Source organism: Nilaparvata lugens, chromosome 1 (genome assembly GCF_014356525.2).
Source record: "Nilaparvata lugens isolate BPH chromosome 1, ASM1435652v1, whole genome shotgun sequence".
In the NCBI taxonomy this organism is placed as follows: domain Eukaryota; kingdom Metazoa; phylum Arthropoda; class Insecta; order Hemiptera; family Delphacidae; genus Nilaparvata; species Nilaparvata lugens.
In genome coordinates, this window is record NC_052504.1 from 79,232,218 (window position 1) to 79,256,619 (window position 24,402).

At 32.4% G+C, this 24,402-nt stretch overlaps 2 protein-coding genes across 2 annotated transcripts; both read left to right on the forward strand.

Annotated features, from left to right (window-relative positions):
* The first annotated feature begins 352 nt into the window (after nucleotides 1-352).
* On the forward strand, nucleotides 353-7,702 carry LOC111046442. The gene is given in 5 exon segments (XM_022331992.2): nucleotides 353-504; nucleotides 4,214-4,289; nucleotides 5,897-6,184; nucleotides 7,395-7,510; nucleotides 7,513-7,702. Coding segments are annotated over 5 exon segments (663 nt in total). The 5' UTR covers nucleotides 353-443; the 3' UTR covers nucleotides 7,635-7,702.
* Nucleotides 7,703-11,355: 3,653 nt separating this feature from the next.
* On the forward strand, nucleotides 11,356-23,928 carry LOC111046441 (keratin, type I cytoskeletal 9). Its single transcript, XM_039444429.1, has 4 exons — nucleotides 11,356-11,735; nucleotides 15,851-15,928; nucleotides 17,225-17,558; nucleotides 23,540-23,928. The coding sequence occupies exons 1-4, from the start codon at nucleotides 11,660-11,662 to the stop codon at nucleotides 23,889-23,891; spliced, it is 840 nt and encodes a 279-aa protein (XP_039300363.1). The 5' UTR covers nucleotides 11,356-11,659; the 3' UTR covers nucleotides 23,892-23,928.
* Nucleotides 23,929-24,402: the final 474 nt, after the last annotated feature.

The window sequence follows — 24,402 nt, forward strand, 5'->3', positions numbered from 1 at the left end:
TTAAAATGAAACTCTATTAATTTAATATCCTCAGATTTCCATTATATAGAGTTACGCTATAATAAGATGTCATCATTTATTACATCTATTCATGTAACCTACGTGTTCCTTGCAGGATCTTTATTCATCATAGTACACTTTTCTAAGCTAACATTTCAAGCCATTAATCAAAAATTGACAAGGTACAATAACTCATTGACATCCACTTGCTAATAAAAAATAATAGGCAATCTCTTTTCCAAACTGTCATTCCTTTGTCCCATTCATTCTTTGGTTTTTATTTGTTCTGAATAAGAAAATAAATATAATTTATCAAAATCCTATTGTTTTGTGCCCGGTATTAATTGTTGTGCCCACATGTATAAAAAGGTGAAGCGACTGTGCTAGAAATTATTTTGATCGCAGATATTTTGTCAGGACGTAACTAGTTTTGTTTTTCCATTATGGCTCAGATGTCTTTTATTTTTGTCTGCGTTTTTGTGGTGGTCATCAGCTTCAGTGAAGGTACGTATTATTCTAAAACATTATTGCATTGAAAAAGCTATAGGCCTATACCTTATACAATCATTGAATTAGAATCTAACTTTGTCCAAGAAATTCAAATTAACTTTTTTCACTTCTCAGGTTGGTTTTTTTTAATTATTCTCTGGCTGTCGTCGAAGAAAATATTTTAATTCCATACAGAAATAATAGGTATGATAATAATGTTCCATAAAACTAATAGGAAACGAAATGAGATTCAGAGACTTGAAACAAAAATCGAAACAGTACCATCCCATTTGCTGTAGTTTTTCCTCTGCATCTGCTTTTGTTATCTAGTATCAATGAAAACTTTAAAACCTATAAAAAATACCAGGAAATCTCTTCACCAAGCCACACTAATAATCACCAATTTCGAGTTACAACCCTGCTATCTGTGAAGTAATCATTCATAATTGATTCATCAAACGATATTCAGGCTGCTTATGACGTGTTTTTAGATTCTAGGAATCAATTGATGAATTCTATTTCTGACAATTCTCTCCCCTCTTCATTTGAAGACACCGTGTTGTTGAATATTTGAACTCCGCCAGGATATCTCAAGAGGAAAGATTGTATCCCAATTAGTGAAGTTGTGGGATATTATAGCTATTGTTATAATGAAACCAAAAACCAACAAATAAGCTATAATCACTGAAACCATAATAATTTTTGATCAAATTGAAAATTAAAATTAAAGGCTTCATCAAATTAGAAAAAATAATTTGGATAAAAAATATAATGTTGAAAAAAATGTTCTGATGTTAACTTATACCACGGTATGTAGAAGAAGATTTCATCTAAATACAGGCTAGCTTCACACGCTTTCGGTTTCATTCGGTTCGGTTCGTTACCGAAAACGAATGAGGCTTTCATACATGTCAGGTTTTAATTCGTACGATTCTAATTAGGTATTTTCTTCTCAAACACAGCTGTGTTTGGATTTTCACAGTTCATGCTGGTATATTTAAATATAACAAATGGTGTTAAATTGTAAGATGTTATTTCTTGAACAACAAAATTTTAAAGTTAATTAAAAATTGTGAATTATTTGAATAGTTTCTTTTTGATTATGTTAATTTTGGATGTTCAGAGAGATTATTTTTTTAAATTGAAAATTTGTTCCTTGTTTTGACACATGGTATATAAACTTCATCTCTTCTCTCCATTGATAAAATAATGTAATATCCGTGGGAAAATAAACAAAAAATAAAAATAATAAAAATTCTCCCTGAGTTTTAATTTATATCTTTCACATTTTTTTAGCAAACTATCCATTGAGAAAAAAATGTTCCTGTGAACTAACAGAAATGAATTGACCATATGATTTTGACTTGAAAATTTTTGAAAAAGATAATCACGATATCAGGTTAAAATAAAAACAATTAGGCAAGTGTGTGTAAAATAATTTGTTTTTCCCTGTCTCCCTAGCAACGAATTCGAATATGATGAAACCTATTCGTGTCGAGGGGGCGTTCGGTGCTATGCGGTTGCTATTCGGTACCGAATTCAAACCGAATAATCGTTTCACACTTATCGGAATTTGCCGAAAACGAAACGAACCGAATGAGTGTGAAACTAGCCATACACCGTGACTTATAATACTAGTCCACTACTTGGATAGTAATTAATTGTAATAATTTCCAAGTCCAGGCTCATTAAATATATAAAGTTGAATATCAAATGTCTAAATTTAATATTAATCCAGTGCTTCATTTTTTTTTTTGTTATTATGATTGAATCATTTTCTTGAGTAAAATCTTTTTTGATTACGTTCAATTCTCAAGCAATCTCAGTTTTGATCAAGATATAACTCTATTTGTCAAATAAAAGTTACCGTATTTCTTTTCTAATTTCCTACTACAGTATAATCTCAATTATCTGGCCTGAAACTATGGCAAAAATAAGAGATTACCCATGGTACAGAGTGTTCTCTGTCAATTTATTGTCCCTCAATTCTCCAGTCTCTCTTCTCCACTATTTCCCATGCAAGTGCTGCTATCTAGAAGAGAAGTACAGAATTACTTTCAAGAAGCTTGATTACTACTTGTTTGCTTACAAGCAAAGAAGAAGAACAATTTTCTATGACACAACTCACAAAGATGGTATGACACAGTCATAAGAGATGGTATGAGTGATCAAGGAACATATACTTTATAACACTTTTAAAATTTATGGAACTGCAACACGCAATAGAACACATTTAGTACGGTAATTGTAATGTAGATGATAGGATTCTAGAATAGTTGATTCTTGATTGTGTTTTATTATTATCATATATTTAATAAACACCACTGTAGAGTTGAAAGTGACTAGCGATTGGTACTACCATCCGACGGGTGACCACTATTTTCCATGCACCACCAACCATGACCAATTTTGAAATCACCCACATAAATAGAAATTTATCCTGCTGAATTTGTGAGTTGAAAAAAAAAAATAATAAAAATTCTCCCTGAGTTTTAATTTATATCTTTCACATTTTTTTAGCAAACTATCCATTGAGAAAAAAATGTTCCTGTGAACTAACAGAAATGAATTGACCATATGATTTTGACTTGGAAAATTTTGAAAAAGATCACGATATCAGGTTAAAATAAAAACAATTAGGCAAGTGTGTGTAAAAGAATTTGTTTTTCCCTGTTTCCCTAGCAACGAATTCGAATATGATGAAACCTATTTGTGTCGAGGGGGCGTTCGGTGCTATGCGGTTGCTATTCGGTACCGAATTCAAACCGAATTACCGTTTCACACTTATCGGAATTTGCCGAAAACGAAACGAACCGAATGAGTGTGAAACTAGCCATACACCGTGACTTATAATACTAGTCCACTACTTGGATAGTAATTAATTGTAATAATTTCCAAGTCCAGGCTCATTAAATATATAAAGTTGAATATAAAATGTCTAAATTTAATATTAATCCAGTGCTTCATTTTTTTCTATGTTATTATGATTGAATCATTTTCTTGAGTAAAATCTTTTTTGATTACGTTCAATTCTCAAGCAATCTCAGTTTTGATCAAGATATAACTCTATTTGTCAAATAAAAGTTACCGTATTTCTGTTCTAATTTCCTACTACAGTATAATCTCAATTATCTGGCCTGAAACTATGGCAAAAATAAGAGATTACCCATGGTACAGAGTGTTCTCTGTCAATTTATTGTTCCTCAATTCTCCAGTCTCTCTTCTCCACTATTTCCCATGCAAGTGCTGCTATCTAGAAGAGAAGTACAGAATTACTTTCAAGAAGCTTGATTACTACTTGTTTGCTTACAAGCAAAGAAGAAAGAACAATTTTCTATGACACAACTCACAAAGATGGTATGACACAGTCATAAGAGATGGTATGAGTGATCAAGGAACATATACTTTATAACACTTTTAAAATTTATGGAACTGCAACACGCAATAGAACATTTAGTACGGTAATTGTAATGTAGATGATAGGATTCTAGAATAGTTGATTCTTGATTGTGTTTTATTATTATCATCATTATCATATATTTAATAAACACCACTGTAGAGTTGAAAGTGACTAGCGATTGGTACTACCATCCGACGGGTGACCACTATTTTCCATGCACCACCAACCATGACCAATTTTGAAATCACCCACATAAATAGAAATTTATCCTGCTGAATTTGTGAGTTGAAAAAATAATTATTGATATTATTTTTTGTGTTGCAGCTACGCCATTCGGAATGTTTCCAAAGATGGCGATGCCCGGCTTTCAACAAATGGGAATGCCAGGATTTGGGTTACAGTACGTAAACTTGTCTGGTTTCAGCTATATTCTTTTACCTCTATACTTCTCTGATTTTTTATAAAAATACATTTCACAATAAACTAAATAATATATAACAACTTTCAAATAATTTATATGAACTGAATACATTTTTGCATTTTTTGGTAATTATTTGTAGCCCGTAAAGCAATTTTCTTCTTCTCAACTAAAAAAATTCACTTCCAATTCCCAGCTTTTTTATAAAATTTTTATTTAATATAACAGGACATATATATGAGGTCCTGGTATTGCTATCGTGAAGAGAAAAAAATTCGTTCGAAAATAATTGACTTCTCATTTAATGATATTTTCAATTTTTTTTATTTTTTGGCAGTAATTTTATTGAGCAAAACACTTTACAACTGGTCATGTCAACAAAAGTATTGAAAAATACAGAAAATATCAGGAGCTTACAAAATATATAGCACTGGTCACATCAATTATAATTTTTTTACTTTACAAACAATAGCTGTAATTTTAGATTTGAATAAATTATATTGCCCCATAATTTTAAAACTCTATAATAAGCCTTGTTAACTTGAAATACGTACAAATCTCACTTAAAATTACTTGACTTTGGCAGATTTCTAGGCAGCTTATTTATATGAATTGCAAGCCATAAACACTCGGACTCTTCTCGGAAAATTTCAACCGTTAATGTTCAATGAATTTATTTCCGCTAAGTTACCACGTTTAAAATAGTTATTTAAATCCGAATTTTTTTGAAGGGTCAATTCTATCTGCAGTGAAAAGTAGCATTTTTTCTTTATTAATAAAGTAATAAAAATGTATTCTCGAGTTATCTTTTGAAAACAATCATAATAATGCATCTAGATTTAAAAATCGAATCAATTCGCAGAGTATTGCATTTACGAGCAACCATCACGAAATAGTTACTTCTGGAAAAAATAATATTTAATAATACTAAAGTTTTTATATTGTGCTCTATTCCTTTTCTATCTTATTCGAATTTTTATACATCTGTCGCTATCAATTGACCCTTTCTCACTTTTTCTTGTATATAGTTACTGTATTTTTATTCTATTATTTTAACTACCTACTTCTATATATTTCTTATCAACATGTAATTGCTGGTATTTCAATCTATTAACTATGAATCACTGTATATAATACTGGTTGTATCACTAAAATAACTAACAATAAAATAGTTTTTTCAAAGTTTAGTAGGATATTATCCATATCTATAAATCACTAGATATTCTGCGATTAGACCTATATTATGTTGGAAACAAATATCCAACTCAAGTGGAGTATCTATGAAAGAAGATAATAAAGATGGCGAGATGAGTTGAAGCAAGTATGTTATTCAGCAATATTTTCAGCCATAAAAATAGTGAAGGCCCTCACTAAAAATGGAAAAGCAACGGCTTAAAAAAGTTTATATTGAATAACAGAATTGAAATGTATGAGATGCGAATAGCAATTCCCAAAATAGTGGGTGTAGTTACTTGAGAAGAGCAAATTACTTAAAGTAGTTGTTGTAGCTCAGTTGACTTGAAGTTATTTACTTGAGAAAGTGAAGTTTCATATGATAAATGATGGTTGTACCTGCTACTGTGTTGCAGCGATATGATGCAAATGATGATGTTTCCAACGATGCAACCAAAGCCTTTTCAAGTGACGGCACCCAAAGATATAAATAAGCTACGGGAGCAAATGCGACTTCAACAATTGAAGATAGAAGCTCAACATAAAAAAATGATGCTAGAACATCAAAAAATGATGGAAGCGGCAATGATGAATCACTTTGCGACCCTGGCTCCAAAGCCTCTTGTAGAGACAAAGCCCAAATCAAAGTCATCCAAGTCTAAGTCGAAGTCATCTAAATCGATGAATAGTGATACTAGTGCAAGGTAAATCATATTCAAGGATTAATAGCACTGCTATTGATGTGAACTTGAAATCTGTAATTCAAAAAAAGTAGCAGGTTAACCATCAACAAATATATAAAAAATTAATTACTGAATAGACCAGCTTCAGAGAAAATATAATCAATATTATAAGAAGTCATTATCTGTGTGGAAACTAGTTTATTGTAAAAATAAAAGTAGACGATAAAAGAATGAATTAAGGGAATACTTTGGTGAATTAATGGAGAATATAATTTTGAGGATATTAACATTTTTATGTATTTGAAAGAGCAATTTTATTAACATATGAAGAGATATGTTGTTTTGTTTGAACTCATTAACTATAGTGTGGTCCTCGTTATAATGGCAGTGAATGATAGAAGAATAGCGATGCCGATTCTCTGCATTAACTAATTATATTTCTACACTGTCAAAACATAATTGTCATCGTTGTGGACCTAGAAAAGGATAGTACCACCGTCTTTGTCGAATGATAGACAAGGATAGCAAAACCAAAGTTGATCAAATAGCCTACTGTCATTATAACGTGGACCTCAGTATAGTTAGTTAATTTTAGTTGGCAATAAGTTGAGCATATTTTTGTACTATTCAGGAACGAAATATTTTTGATAATCCGAATTCAAGCACTTGTAAGTGCATTATATGAATTCATCAATCATTTGAAAACAAAGCTCATTACTCTAATTCATAATACGAATAATGCATAATATATTATTTTCACGTTGTCAACTAATTACATTGAAGTGTATGAAACAAAAATTATCACATAGAAATAGATGAAAATGAAAAGGATGTTCAAGTTCTAGATCAGTAGCCTACTCTAGTTTAAAGACTCCGCATTGACCATCAACCGTTCTTCACAAACTATGATTTCTTTAGAGCCGTTTACACAGTGAAAGCTTCAACTGAATTGAATCCGCTGGTGGTTTTATTTCTTAATAAAATGAAACACATAACAAACAAGACATAATATGGATGTGGTCTAGCTCAAACTAAGAATCCGTGCAAACGGCACTAGATGACGATAGACTGAAGATCTGAATGACAATAAAGAAATTAATGACGTATGATTCTGAGGAATTGAACATTAAAATTAATTTATTTGGATATTTAAAATTGAATTCATCTTCACTAGGGATCTTGAAGTATGATTCTGAGAAATTTAACATAAATTTTATGTTGTATATTTCAGATCGAAAAGTAAGTCGGACGTCAACAGTAAGGAGATAAAATTGAGCATGCCTAGCAAAATGCCGTTGACCATGCCTGGCCAAATGCCGTTGACTGCTGGTATGCCAGGCTCCAATTTCAGAGTATGTCGTATTCCACGTCGTCTCATTCTGCCCACGTCAATGGTGTGCCTGTCACCGCCTCACAAACCGGCCAAGTGACAGTCAACGATAATGGAAAAGTAACCACTCATGTTTTCTAGATATTAGTTCTAATTAACAGTTATTATTTCAAGCTCTATGTAAATAAAATTATAACATTTGAACTCTACTGGGTGTACACTATTCTTGAACCTTGACCAGCAAAATTTGGGGAATCAGTTCTGCGATCTGATCAATTAAGAGGCACGAGCCTGCAAGGCATCACCTTGGACACGGGTAACTTGAGAGCTGACTTCGTTTAATATTAATTATGAGTTTAAAACTTGCTTTATGTGAGTTGAAAACTCGGTTTTAAATCCACATAAAGCTGAGTCCACTCATCTCTCTTCTTCATCATAAGCGTTCCCGCGCACATGCCTGGAGCTTATGTGGGCATCACCTCCAGTAAAATATTGATTATATGTTGATGTCAGTGGTCAAACACTTGATGAGGTAGGCCTACAGAGATAGAGACACGGACGAGTGGCAGAGACAAATGCATGTATAGTTTTAGTTCATAGAAATATGATATCCGAAAATCCTACCCGATCCTGATCTAGAATTTTATGGACCTATTATAATATAATTATTGTATTACCGTATGGGTCCATCCGCTCACCATCAACGATTCAGGACTTTTGATCACAAATAATAAAAAAGGCAAGTGTGAACAGAGAAATCCTCAACCATACCTCAAACGTTGTTGGATAAAGGTTGTTACAAGCCCAATAATATTAGACCTACTGGTCAATTCGTTATATTATTATTCACTATACTTCCTAAAAATTTCAGTATCATGTAAATTTAGGCATTATCCACTGCGAAATTTTCATTTTTAAAGCTTCCATTTCCAATACAATAGTAAATAAGATGTTCAATTATGATCAAATATGCCATGTAAAAACGTAGATGAGTGCTTCATTCAGCATACAAAAAAAATACGGTACGCGATTCAAAATTTAAGCTTTTCTTGAGATTATTATTTTTTTGGAGAATCCGATTTCAGATACGTTACCTACAATATCTATTAGTAATAAAACGTATATATTGGAGTTGTGAATGTGCTAATTGAAACATACAATATGGTATATAGTGTTAGAAATATATTATTATTTATTTATTAGATAGAGTAAACAATACAGTAGTCGGAAAAGAAAAAACAGGCTATTGCCCAAAACTTCTTCAATTCAATAAACTTAATCAATTCTGCATTTATTCAATGATACACAAAACATAATTCATTAAAGTGAATGGGAAAGGACCAACAGACACACCCCAAAACTGTCCCTTCCCCAAATTTCGATTCATACACTGGTCAAAAAATAGGTTATTTTCCCATTCATTATTTTATTTTTTCACTGTTGAATTTTATTTCAATCTGAAATAGGAAACTTGGGACGCTTAAGGCATATTCATTGATTTTAGCTCCATTGGAATATATTTAAAGCCTATAACTCATACATTTTAGATTCTTGTAGTACCGGTATAGCATATTTTAAATTATATATTTAGGCTATGCATATATATTCTCATTTCAGTATGAAATATTGCGTCAACCCTTCAATTTTAATAGTATAAAAAACAATATTTTTGTGTTGAAATAAGGTTGTTTAATTTTCTATTACCACAATAAGCTGCGAAGTGTTTATTAAGGTAAGTTTTATTAGAATATTAGAGGATAATAAAACCAACATTAAGTTATGTTCAATTGAATGTTGCATGAAGCAATAATTACTGTATTATTTGATGGAAGCATGCAGCTTTGTTGAATTGGTCTGTTGATAGTTGATTGTCTGTTTGAGGCGAGGCAATGTTTTGATAATTAAGTCGATTGAACTTGAAAACAAGTGGACTGTCAATCAGCATTGAGAAGGGTCAAAGTCATTGTCATGGACTTCTTCAGCTATGTTTGTTGTTGGAATGAGAAACATGAGTCACAGATTAAATTTGGTCATTCATGAACCTCATGCGCTTGACAATATACTACAATTATTAGTAAAAATTATTGAGAACACAATATAAAAACATAAAGTACCCTTTTATTTAAAACATTTCAAACAACTAGTTTTGGCATGTTGAAATGGCAATAAAATGGTACTTAATGTTTTTAAATTGTGTTTTTAATATTTTTTAAAAAGTAGCCCAAGTGTAGTGTTTTTACAATATTATTAGGTCTATTCTATTTTTCTTCATATTTATTTTAGAAGTATTGTAATTTCTTGAAATTAATCAAACGTAAAAAATAATTTGTGGAATATTATCGCTTGAATTTGTGATTACAATCATTATTTTACAATTTCATCAAAGCTAACTAGTTGAGGTACTATATGTGATTATCGCAATAATTTATTAAATGTACATTTAAACCGGTTAGTGCGACCCAGTATTGAAACTTATATGCTATTTAATAGAGAGTAAAATTCAGATCAATATTATGCAGTTTTATATTACTTGTAGTCGTTCGTAAATGAGTAATATGAGATGTTATGAAATCTATGCGGTCGATAAGGGATTTGAGCCTACTAATAATATATTAATGAAAAATTGAAATAGATACCGTACGAAACTTTGGACTGTTTTTCAAACAACAACTGGCGTTTGCAAAACCAGATATTTCTTAAACCAAATATTTCGTTAAACAAATAATATATCTCGTCCGTTTGGTCGCATAACTCGGCGTCAGACATTAAGCAAAAATGCAAAACAGATTACATTGTTGAAAAGTCTTATTTCAAATTGTCAGTTTGCGAAACCAGATATTTCTTAAACCAATATTTTTTGAAACAATTTTTTTTATAATATTATATATCTTCCGTATGGCCGTATAACTTGGCGTCTGTTTTGCAGAAATACAAAACATATTACATTGTTAGAAAGGCGTATTTCGAATTGTCTATTTGAAATTAATTTTCAGTTTTTTTAAGTAAACAGTACCTAATCAAAATAATACCTTCAGACTAGACACTCAAACATTTTCATGTTTTGTTTGAACTTTGTCGCATTTCTATAATGCCTTCTTTCATTCAGTTGGTGGACTTGATAATAAGATAGATCTTTCTGCCAAGCACTCTAACTCTCGCGGGCTCAAACCTGTCATTAACAAAAGTTTTTTAACCACATCACTCCCGTGTCATCGGATGGGCACGTTAAATGTCGGTCCCGGCTGAAGTATGACAGTCGTAAGGCCCATTGACGGCTCAAATTATATATTCAGGCGGTGGGACCTTCCCGCAAGGGACTCCCCACCAACAAAAGCCATACGAATTTACTTTTACTTTCTACCAATATATCTATACATTCGACTGAGTCACTGTCAATGTTGTAGAACCGTTCCATAATGAAATAAAAACACGCATATATATCATAAAATTCTACAGTTTTATGGTCCTGTACCAAATAAAACTGTAGAATTTGATGATATTATATGTGTCGTGTTTTTATTTCATATCTATACATCTTCATGAGCTGCCATCATCACACTAACGACACACAACTTTTCACCCAAAGTCCGCTCTATGGACATCTAGACTCTGGACAGTTGTTTTTCTTTTGCTTTTTAGAATTATGATTTTTTCATTTTTAATATTCTGATACCAGCAGAACAACAAAATTAAAAATGTTTTCCGACACCAACCGGATGGAGGCTGATGATGTTACAGGAGCGATGTTGGTGATAAGGTTTGTTAAATTGAGTGAGTTTCTGGTGATGATGGTGATGATGATGATGATGAACACGATCCGTGATGTAGAGCCTCGTTAGAATCGTCACCTTGACCTTGCCTCTCCTCAGCAGCAGCTATGAACGCCTGCCGCTCATTATTGGAAGCGCCCATCAGAGTCCGACTGGTGGGAAAATAGAGAAGGAAGACGAGAGAGACTGAGAGAGAAGTGGGAAAATATTGGGAGGTGAACTGTGAGAATCGCTCTGGACAGACGTCAGAGTCAGAGTGTGCCGCTACACATTCAGTCAGTCACGAATAATCTGTTTACTTAAAAGCGACCGAGTGCTGCAATAAGAGTTCAGTCAACTGGAAGCTGTGATAGGTTCTGTATTGTGGCGCTTAGTTTTGAAGCGCCTTCCTCAAGCATGCACACCTTCGCCCTTAATGTTGCGATCTTCGCCGCAGCCCTGCTGTCAGCCGTCCAATCGCAGCCTTTCCCCGGTAAGCCCATCATTTATACATCATCACGTGATTCCCTTGTCGTCTCTAATTATCACCCGCGCAAACAGATAACGCTAGTGTCCTATTAAGATAGGCATCAGCAGAATATGAAATAATTATCTACCTAAGTACTTGAATGTCTTCATAAAACTCCATAACATTATATACAAAAGATACTGATTTGAAAAGATACTTTATTTATATATACTACTTTTTGTGTAGTTGATATTGTGGTAATTATTCATATTAAATAAAAATACTAGAAATGATATGTACTACTTATAGTTAAAATAACTTCACTTGTATGAGCTACTTTATTAAAATTAATAAAAACAAAATGTTTTATTGAAATTTATTAAAGTTTTAAAATGTTTTAAATAAAAAGGGTACTACATGTTTTTACTTATAGTAATGTTTTTACTTATTTTAGAATAATTTTGTCGCTTGTTCTTTATCAATTAGTAAGCTGAAATCTTTTACTTTTTGCGATTATTGTCTTTATTCTTGTAATACTTATTCAATTGTATTTGGAACTCGCTCCTCACACACAGGTATTTGCCAATATGAGGAGCCTTCTTCACATTAAATTGTTGTATATTTTTGTATTTTGTTGAAAAAGAAAAAAAAGAATCAATTACAATTTTGTAAGAACGCGGCTGTATTATTTTTCGTTCCCCTCATGATTAATCTTTTTCCTATGATACTAATTTTTAATTCTCTGTTGCAAGACAGTAACATGTTTTGAGAATGTAAATGTAATATTTTGAGACAGTAAAATGTTTTGGGAATGTTTTTTTTATAATTTGTGGACTTGAATGGAAATTTTAGAATTTATGGTTTGTTGTTTGATCATCACAATAAAATCACCCACGCACAAGCTGAAAGTTTTTGTAGGCATCTACCGCAATAAGAAAAAAATGAGAAATATCTGGAAAAACATCTCAAGCTGCCTTTAATTGCACGTCACATCCCCTTAGTACAATCACTACATAGTAAAGAGAAAGATACCGTTATTATATTATCTGATAGTGGCCAATGATCAAGTCTCCTAATTATTGTAGTTTTCTTCATTTTTCATTTATTATTTTTACAAAAATAAATGAATAAATTATTGGTTTTAATACTAATTAAGGTATGAAAGGCTTCTATTTTTCAAGTACTATGCTATGGGTTTTCTTCTGATAAGAATTTTCAAACGTTCCGATTTCAAAGGCGTAATTATTGGTTCTTGTTTTTATAATAAATTGATTCAGTAAATCTAAAAGTGCTTATGATGAGAATTTATTCAAATGAACCATGAGTTTGATCCATAAGAATATTGCAAACTCTAAAAAAAATATTCAATATCTATTCGATTTTGCTGAATAGTTCAATACGGTACTATAGTTAAAAATTTGCTTTCCCAGGAATTCTCATTGCTCATCAAGAAATTCTCAACACTCATCAAGAAATTCCTAATGCTCTTGTCGACGCTCATTGATGATAAATTTGGGTTGCCTAGTTTTGAATGGTTAAATACAATAAAAACTCTGATTAGATTTGGAAAATTAATAAAATATTATATCCTCTTAACTCCTTTTTAATAATTATGTTACCAAATTAGATTTTCCCAAAAGGTATTACAATATTGAAAATAACAATAACCATGTATTAGGAAAAATTGAAAAGTTTATTTTAAAAATTACATTTTTAATTGTGTTCATGTAATCAGAATCGGTCAGTTATTTTTGAGCATCTCATGACCTGGAATGGAAATTTGATGGGAGGAGAATAATAAGTTTTCTATAATATTGGTACCCCGTTATTAAATTATGTTAGAATAAGGTGCTTCCGATCGATTAGCTACTGAGAGCTGTATTAGTTTCTTACAATGCAGAGCAGTTCCAGCGTTTCACCAATGGAATGCTCAAATTGACATTCATCACTTATTATTGTTTTTAAAACGCATCTCATTGACGTATGTATGGAATAGCACAATAGAAATCTATCCTTACATCATTACTCCCATTCGTGGGTTTTCCTGTATTTCCAGATGCTAATTATTTTATTGATTCCCATATCGTTATTGTTCGTCTACTGTAACACAGACAAGAATCACAGGCCACCGGCTAAAATCTGTGATTCTACTTCTAAGTACCTACACAATAATAAGGCAAAAAGTCTGGGAAAAGAGAGTGATACGGCAACTACAGTATATACTTACATCAAAAATAATTTTTAATATGAGTTGGATGAATCACCAAAAATGACATGAATAGACGAATAATAATATGTTATTACTACTAAATTGAGGAAGAAAACTTCAAATTTAGGCTGATTGATATAATCACAAACTTTTGAAGTAGAAATTTTAGGCGAAAATCGTATCGTAAATAAAATAATACAATAATATTGAGGGTACCTACTCGAAATTCTTTTAAAATATTCGAATATATGTATATTCATCAAAGATAAATAATTCACAAATTGATGAATAACATAGGCTGTACATGTATAATCCTCTACGTTATTTTTTTTAGAAGAGGTGTAGAATTGATATTATTTTGTATCGTCATTTAGTGATACTTTTCAAAGGATTCTTGAATCTAGATTCATGAGCATCTTACTCTAAAAATCAGATGTTTTATACCATGATATAAGACAAGAAGTAGACTACAAATAAGACATATTAGGGGAAAAATTATTTAAACATTTATAAGGGGAAACATTTATAAATTATTGAACGAGCGAAGTGAGGGATAAGATTCAAGTCGACGGTTTGGCATTTCTCTTAATGTTTAAATGTTTGAATGTTTAAATGTTTATATTTTGCGCATTTACGGCGAAACGCGGTAATAGATTATTATGAAATTTGACAGGTATGTTCATTTTTTAATTACGCGTCGACGTATATACAAGGTTTTTGGAAATTTCGCATTTCAAGGATAATATAAAAGGAAAAAGTAGCCTCCTTCATACGTCAATATTATAGTAAAAATCAGACTATAGAATATTATTCATCATAAATCACCTGACAAGTGATTACACAGATGTGTAGAGAAGCCAGTTTATTGCTGTATTTCCATAAGGTCTATAGTTTCAATCAGGTACTTGTGGATGAGAATACTGCGTGAGGTCTACTGTTCACAGAACTACTAGTTTAAACATTTATAAATTAACATTTAACATTAATAAACATTTATAAATTAACAATTTTTAACATTTATAAATTATTTAAACATATTATAAGGGGAGTAGAAATCCTACATGTGAATAACCAACTCACTAAGCCTATAATGAATAATAATTATTTTCATTCTTACGCTTTTTGACATCTTCTGTCAACACAACAATCTTTCTTTGTTCAAAAAACGTACTGAATTCATTAGCATGGACACACTATATCTGTTGTTGCAAGTGTTTGTACTTCTCTTCAAATATCTTATACCTGCTTGAGATGCATGTCTACATAACAAAAACTGAAAAGCATAATTATCAAAACAAAGCTTCAACTAGCAAAGGAAAAACTTTGCGTTCTACATTTCTAGATACAATCACATCATATAGTCATTAAATTCAACATTCCACAGTGTTTCATTACCGTATTATATTAATATTGTAAACGATGCTTTATTCATTCATTTGTAATAAATAAATAATCAGATTTGTCATTATGTGTGAACAAACTACTAAAGTATTTTTTCTTCATACATTCAAGTTGATTATTCATACTTACTTACTTACTTACTGCGGTGGCCACTGGTACCCCAGTCGGTACTTAGCCTCATCAACTAAGCCTCTCCACAAGTTTCGGTCACCCGCGTCCTCCTCTTTTAGGCCCATCCTCCTCATATCTTTCCGGACCTGGTCCCACCATCTAGTTTTTGGCCTTCCAGCTGGTCTCCTTCCTATAGGATTATTCCTCAGTACATAGCTTGTCAGAGCGCTTTCTTCTTTCCTCAGAATGTATCCCGTCCACCGTAACCTTCTGCTTTTAATCTCACCCACTATGTCTGGCTCATTGAATAATTGGCGTATTTCATAGTTGTGCTTGATTCTCCATAAAGCACTAAATTTGTATTATATTTCTATGAAGAGTATAAAACAGATGTACAGTAATCATTTTATTCTTATAGGAGTATCTACAGCTGGATCATCCGCTAATGCTGGAGCATTTTCGTCCTCCGGTACAGCATTAAGACCTGGTCCAGATGGTAAATTACATAGGCCTATTTTCAATTTATTCTTTCATTTAGATTGATACCGTTCAATAATAATAAAATAAGAGATGATCAAAGCCGTGTCCCTACTCCTTGTGAAAACAAATTCCTCATTGAAGTTTACTAATAATTTAAATGATTACTAATATTTTAAATGTTTACAAATAATTTAATTAAAAGTAAATTTTCAATTTATTCATTCATTTAGATTGATACCGTTCAATAATAATACAATAAGAGATGATCAAAGCCGTATCCCTACTCCTTGTGAAAACAAATAAAGTTAACTAATAATTTATAATAAATCTGTCATTAAAATAACATTCCAAGTTAATAACGGAGTACCTATTAATAAACAGTACAGTGTGCAATCTCCGATTATATTCTTCCAACAATAGAGTTTTGAGTGATGTAAATTTTAACATTTTACTTTTTTATCAAAAACTAATTTACAATTAACTTGAGACTGTGAATAGGATGGGGGTACAGAGGGCTTTGCTACTGAAAACTCCTTATATTAACATGATTAATTGAATAAAATTAATTGTTTTACTGAGCCAGCAGCTAAGTAAATTGAAAAATTGCATCTGTGATGTTGTGGCTGTGCACCACGCTTTTAGGAATCTTTTTACTGGTGTCATTTTTCAAATTATTTGAATTTGAATACGGTACTATATGAAGCTCCCAAATGGAACAAATCTCTGGGAAAATCGTTTTTTATTATTTTTACTTCATTTTTAATTATTATTATTGTGACATTTTTCAAATTATTTCAATTTGAATACTATCAAACTCCCCAAATGGAACAAATCTGTAAGAAAATAGTTTTTTATTATCTTTACTTCTTGCTATGAGAGCGTTCAAAGTTGAAATATTTGTAGATTCTACTCCCGAATTGGGAGCAAATAAATTCATGAAATTTTGAGGATACATTCTCCTAGATATTGTCTATCTAACTCATGACTATTTTTGAGTTATTAGAATATCAATTCTGGAGAAATTTATTCTATTTTGAAAAAATCAAGCAACTGAAAACCTGATCAATAATATATTGAGTTATTTTTATATAATATATTTAATATTTGAGTAATTTATAATATATACTGATCACATATATTGAGTTATTGTTCCAAAATTGAATGAATTCCCCTATTCCCTGTTTATTATTCCCCGTAGAATTATTTCAGCTAAATAAATAGCATACGATGAATTGTGAGTTGCATTTGATTAAAGCATAGAGTAAGAACCCGTTTATTATTGATTACCTTGATTATTTGTCTCTGATTGAAGGTACTGGATCATTCGTAGCGCAGTCAGGCTTCAACCATGACTTCTCGAACCCATCGTTCCGATCAGCATCTTCAGGCAGCAGCAGTCCATCGGGCTACTCAGGTGGCTTCGCGGGAGGATCTTACTCGGGTGGCTCATTTGGCGGCGGCTCAGGTGGCTCGTTCGGCTCATTCGGCACTTCCGGCTATCCTTTCCCCAACTTCGCTCCTGTTCCGTTCCCCTACTTTGCACCGGCTCAACCCTTTGACTTCTCATCGTTTTTCCAGAACTATATCGCTTCCATCCAGCGCTATCACCAGCAACTGGCCGCTTCGGCACAGAAAGCAGCCGCTGAGTGAGTACAAGTTTGGGAGAAATTTCATCTCATATTGTGTAGAGGGTACATCTACATTAAATTTATTACAAAACTTGAATTTGCTTGTTTGAAGTACACTTGGAAATTGAAGTTTGAAGCACACTTCGATGAATTTTCTATATCTCAGTTGCTCTTTTACAATGCTTCACTGTCTCGCAATTTTCCTCGCAAGTACCTACTTCTTTTATGTTTCTTCCATAAGCTCTTACACTAGATTACATTTGTCTTTTTATTGATTGGCTTATTTGGTGGGCGATATTGGTTTTATATTTTCATATCAAATCGTCTTCATTCTATATCATGTTCAATATATTTCTTTTTTAATGCACAATGAGTTTTCAAGGTTTCAAAAGACACTTTTTTCTATGTATTTAAACACGACATGCAGTCAATTATTAAGTAAATAATTAAAAACTTTTACTTACTTACTGAAGTACTTTCGATCGTCTAGCGATCTAGTACTTCAGTCAGTAAGTAGAAGTTTTTAATTACCGTATTTACTTAATAATTGACTGCATGTCGTGTTTAAATACATAGAAAAAGTGTATTAATACATCGCAGCTCGGAATGGATCAAGAAACCATCATCGTTTCAAAAGACTTGCTATATTTATTCAAATTATATATGAAAATCTCTCACGCATTCTATCAAAATGGATTATACAGCACCATAAAACCCAAATCCTACATCACCTTTCTTCCATATACTTTTTTCGTTCAACTCCCTTAAACATTTTGATTTGGATGCAATATGAGGTGGATTGTAAAGTTTATAAATTAGCAAAATAGGCCTACAACTTCAAATTCTATCCAATTATGATGCAAATTAGTTTCAAGATCAATTTTTGTGATTGTAGCCCACTCTTTTTTATGGAATAAGTTGAATTATTATGTTTTCTCTATTTATTTATTATTTTAAGTTTTGAAACTATTCAACTTATAATCAAAAAATGTTAAGTTATAGAGCATTATGTATAAAACAATACAAAGGAGAATAGGATGGATAATGGGTAAATGAGTTCCCTAAAAAAATACAAATAAGAGAAAAAGGATAATGGGTAAATAAATTCCCTAGGAAATACGAAGAAGAGAAATGGATAATGAGGTAATAAGTTCCCTACAACAACAATAACAAAATTGACACATTTCAAAATAAGTAATACATGATGAAAAAATATGTCACAAGCACACAATTCTTCAATGACACGTCATTGAAAAAGTATTCTTGCACAATACGTGCAAGTTTAATTTGCAGTAAAATTGCATTTTTACTGCAATTTCATATCACATTTTGAGCACACCAACTGTAGATTATCAGTTGATACAGAACTTGATAAATCGATAGCACCTGTCCATGAAGCCGGGATGAGAACGAAGGTCGATCAAATTGATTGTAGCACGGTTGGTGCCATGTGTTGCGGATGTGGAAGCTTAATAGTACCTATTGTACTTTTCTACTAACAAAATGATGAATTCAATTCATTGATGTGATTAAATTCCCTTTAAAAGTCATACTTATATGTGTTACCAAATGGTTTAGAGTCTATTTCTAGACTATCTGAGAACTCTATCACACAAATCATATTGTATTTTTCAAAATAGAATAAGCCTAAATATGGTGGTTTTGAAAAAAAATTGTTTCAAAAAGTATTTGGATATCTCTTTTCTGTATAGGACTACTTGTAATATTTTATTTAGTATTTGGATAGTTTGAACGTACAGTAACTATATTACCCATAATATAGTTACTATATTTGGAAGAAGTGCTGAATGAAAACCACTATCCATTCATTCTCATTATTTCTAGAATGAAAAGCTTATATTTTCCATTCTTATTTCATGCTTCATTGTCTTGAAAATGTTTCAAGGTTTTCAAGTCCTGATTCGAAATATTTCGAAGCAATAATAACGAACAATATTGCACAACCTAAATCCTACACTGTAACTTGTGAATAATTCATTAGAAAACAAAAGTCTTTGGAAATTCCTTTTACGCCTTTGTTTGATGAGCTTGTTATGGCAAGACTTCTTACCTATCTGCCTTTGGACCAAATATTGACTTAATCTCATTTTCTCTAATAGCTCGCCATTCTCTGTGGCATTAGCTTGATAACTCGATAAGAGACTACCTTCGAACAAAGGAGTTAATCATGTAGTGAGAATGAGAAAAACAAATTTCCGCCTCTCTCTCAATTTTTAGAAGAAATGCCTCTCATAAAAAAAACTGTATTCCTAATGGCAATCCAACGAATTTGAATCAGTGGGCCTGTTTTAAAGTAGCCTAAAAAATTATATTTATTCAAGTAAATAAAGTAAGTGAATTTTAAGTTTTTATGAGTAAAATTGTTAGGAAGAATATTATCTGATCTCTTCTCTATTAATTATTTGCATTACAACTTTACACAAAATGCTGCTTGGGGAGTCCGATCTCACTAGGCATCAAACCTGCATCATTGTAGAAATTAATCTGAAAACTCATTAATGGTTCATAGGCTCTTATATCCACACACTCTACAATATATTCAATTTGATCATAATTCATTTTTTTAACACTCTTTCTACTGCTCATTGCATATCTATTTTTCCAGTGCTTCCATAAATTTCATTCGGTCACACAGTGTGGCAGTCAATATGATGTTTGGTTGTCTGAACTGTTTCAGAGAATCATTACCATTCATTTCTTTATTCAACCATTCAATTCTATCTCTGTTCAAATGATGCTTGATTAGCAAAAATAATTTCAAGTTCATGATTTTACATTGTTTGTCATGAGCGCTTCTACATCTTTCACATCTCAATCTCCTATCTCACATCTCTCCTATATGGATCTTCTTATCTTCTGAGGATCACATATTTTTCTCATATCTAGTTTTTTTACGATTTCTTATCTTTTTCTTATATTTTAAATATATTATAAGTAGGCCTACAGCTTCAAATTAATAACGCTTTTCCATTGGAAGAAACAATCTTCACGTTTCAATTCTTTTATAATTTATCATGCTTTATTAATAGAAATGCAATGCTTGAGCTTGTTAATGCATGCATGTTGTTGGCTTGTTGCACTAGCGGTCACGGCATCTACGTGAGCGGACCCAACTATGTGGTGTGGTCGTCAACTTGGCCTCCGCCCAGCACCCAACGTGTCTCATACTATGTAAGCTTTGCTTTTTTCTGCTATTTATATGTTCTAATCTTATTTTCATCCATTTTTCTCTTATTTCTACTTTTTATGCCTTACGCTTTTCTCTCTTCTCCTGATCATATTTATCCTAATATAGTTAGTTTTATTTGTCCAATGCTATTTCCATCCATTTTTCCCTTATTTCAACCTTTTATGTCTTGAGCCTTTTCTTCTTGTACCAATCATATTAATTCTATTTTACTTATTATTTTTAATTTTATGATTTTTGTATTTTATAAATTTGGATTATATTTGGCACTATGATACTGAACAAATCGGAGGTCAGTACGAAATTATAAGGAAGAAAAGCTGTATTATCATACAGCTGAATATGCATTGAATGATGATTATTATGGTGCTTTCATGTTCCATGGTATCTTAAAACAATACAGATAATTATTATAGTATTCATTTTTCAAGTAAATGTAGAATACAAAAATTGTGTTTTTGTAGAGTTTATTAGTGGTTTTATATGTACCACATATACAGAGTGGGTGAAAAGTCCGAGAACGGCTTAATGTCTCATACACAGAGGTTATTGACGGTGGGTGTGATTGGGGATCCTACTCAAATTGGAAGTACTACTTTACTATGACTTCAAAAATCTGGTCCGCCATCTTGGATCCGCCATATTGAATGCAACTTCATTTTTTTTAAATGGGAAGGTGGTCATGCGCTACATGATTTCGATACGGAATTTCAAGAAAAAATGAATGGTGAAAACCGCATATCGATATCTCAAACCGTTCAGAAGATATTCACATTATTAATCAATATCATGCATATCAGAAATGAGATACATAAGTGGTATTGATTAATAATGTGAATATCTTCTGAACGGTTTGAGATATCGATGTGAGGTTTCCACCATTCATTTTTTCTTGAAATCTCGTATCGAAATCATGCATCGCATGACAACATTCCCTTTCAAAAAATAAAGTTGCATTCAATATGGCGGATCAGATTTTTAATGTCATAGTAAAGTAGTATTTTCAATTCAAGTATCATCCCCAATCACACCCACTGTGGAATCACTTCTTTATATGAGATACTAAGCCGTTCTCAGACTTTTTCTCTCCTTCCTGCTTTGAATAGTATTGCTTAATAATGTGAATATCTTCTGAACGGTTTGAGATATCGATGTGCGGTTTTCACCATTCATTTTTTTTTTAATTTCGTATCGAAATCATGTATCGCATGATCACCTTCCTATTTAAAAAAATAAAGTTGCATTCAATATGGCGGATCCAAGATGGCGGACCAGATTTTTGAAGTCATAGTAAAGTAGTATTTCCAATTTGAGTAGGATCCCCAATCACACCCACCATCAAATCATCTTTGTGTATGAGATATTAAGCCGTTCTCAGACTTTTCACCCACTCTGTATGTAAGTGTATTTGTTATACAGAGTGAGTCATATGTATGGGAACACTTCAATAAGATGGATACTATTGTAGATATAATAGGTACTGTAACTTCCAGGATACGTTATTGGTCGAATACAGCCCCTCATAAGGGGGCGACTTAGGGGTTGTAACTCGAAAATGTAAACACCCGTGGGTGGTCCATCATTTTAAATGCCTTTTTTTAAACCAGAAGAATGGCATTAATGAAAATGTTCAATGATACTTGTATCCAGAATGGCGGCGGATTGAAGTTTTAGTTTTTAAAGAAATGATGGGTTTTAACTCAAATATTTTAAATTTAAACACCCATGTGTGGTAATTCATATCAAAGGCCTTTTCAAAGCAAGAAAGATGACAAGAATAAAAATGTTCTATGATACAAGTATCCAAAATGGCGGCTGATTGAACTTTATCAATCATTTCTATAAAATCTTATACTTCAATCAGCCGCCATTTTGGATACAAGTATCATAGAACATTTTTATTCTTGTAATCTTTCTTGTTTTGATAGGGCCTTTAAAATGATGTACCACACAATGGGTGTTTATATTTTAAATATTCTAGTTACAACCCGTAAGTCACCCCCTTATGAGGGGTTGAAGTTCAGTTGTACGTCAAAAGGTAGAGTATTCGACCAATAATGTATCCTGAAAGTTACAGTATTATATCTACAACAGTCTCAAACTTATTGAAGGGTTCCCACATATATATATATGACTCACTCTGTATGTATACGTTATATGTATCACATTAGCCTACCACTTAATCAGTTTGGGGTTTATTCAGTCATTGAAACAATGAATTTTAAATTGATTGTTTATACTACCTATAGAAATATTTTAGATTACACTACATCCTACATCATTTTTTTCAACAAATGATAAGCCACATGCTGTGATCCTTCAAACACTACACTATAAAGTGCAAATTAGAAATGTGATAGATACCCATCAAGGAAAGTATTATAAGGCTTGAATTTGTCACAATCACATTCATACTCTTATCCACAAATTGTAATTATCAGATTTTGATACTTACTCAATTTGAAGCTCAGATTTTTGAATCCCTCAGAGTGTCTTCCAGTTACATAGACGAACAGGCAACATTTTCATGGCTTATGAAAATATTATATTCACAAATTCATACTTTCTTTTCGTTTCAAAAGAAATCTCCACACTCTCTGTTCATCAGACAATCAGTAAAAATAATAATATTAAACGAAAATCCAAATTAAATGCTCTCAACCACCCCCAAGACTTCTGCTACTGCAAATATAGTCTATTGACAAAAGAGCGAGCAGGATTGATAATATTGTATAATTCAATCTCAATTTCAAATTCAATCTTTCATTTCTTTGCATCTGTTGAATAACAGCCAGGGGGGTCTGGCGCCTCAGTTGCCTCAGTCTCCGGATAGCTTCGGCAACGAGCTGGGTACGGTAGCGGGAGCGGGCGCTTTCGGTCAGTACGGACCGCAGGGCGGCTACGGCCAGGCCTCAGTGTTCCCCGCCCCCTCACCCGACGTCTTCAACCGGTTCGGAGGGTCTCCACCCGTCTCGCAGTCCAGCGGACCCTTCCCTCCCCCCGGCGGCTCCTACTACGGCATCTCGTCCTTCTCCTCATCCGGCCAGTCGGACGTCAACGGCAAGAAGAGCTCCTTCAAGCAGTCGTCAGTCACCGTCAACGATAATGGAAAAGTCACCACCTACCAAGCCCATGATCCCTGATAAGTTCCTCATCATCTGATTAAAATTTATTTCAATATTTGTGATTTTTCATTGTGTTTTTCATCTACAATCTCTGGCTCGGTTGCACAAAAGCCTGTTTAATTTTAACGGTGATTGAAAGACGGTAAAATTCCATGAGAATCTATCAGAGGAGCGTAAGACATCGTTAATCAGCACATAATCACATATAAAAGTTATCAGAAGTTGTGCAACCGGGCCTTCATCTTACTTAATTCACTTCTCATCAATATGTTATCTCTAGTCTCTGTAAGGTATAGGTACAGGTATATGAAGAAGCAGCCTTTACTCAGCCAATGTGAAAAGCCCTGCATGCTTTGTCATAAATTTTTAGAGGAATATGACCATTGTGTAGGAAGAACAACATTTCTATATCACAGAACTTCTAAGTTTACTAAACATTCTATTATTAGAATAATAATATTGCAAGGCATACTAATTGAGTAAGACTCAGAACAATGCAAAACCAGCCAGAATAGTCTTGTAGTTGATT

Excerpts from the sequence above, each read along its gene's own strand:
- LOC111046441 (XM_039444429.1), top strand. The coding sequence starts at position 11,660 with ATGCACACCTTCGCCCTTAATGTTGCGATCTTCGCCGCAGCCCTGCTG. Across the intron at positions 15,929-17,224 it reads ATTAAGACCTGGTCCAGATG|GTACTGGATCATTCGTAGCG; the intron begins GTAAATTACATA and ends CTCTGATTGAAG. Across the intron at positions 17,559-23,539 it reads GCACAGAAAGCAGCCGCTGA|CCAGGGGGGTCTGGCGCCTC; the intron begins GTGAGTACAAGT and ends GTTGAATAACAG.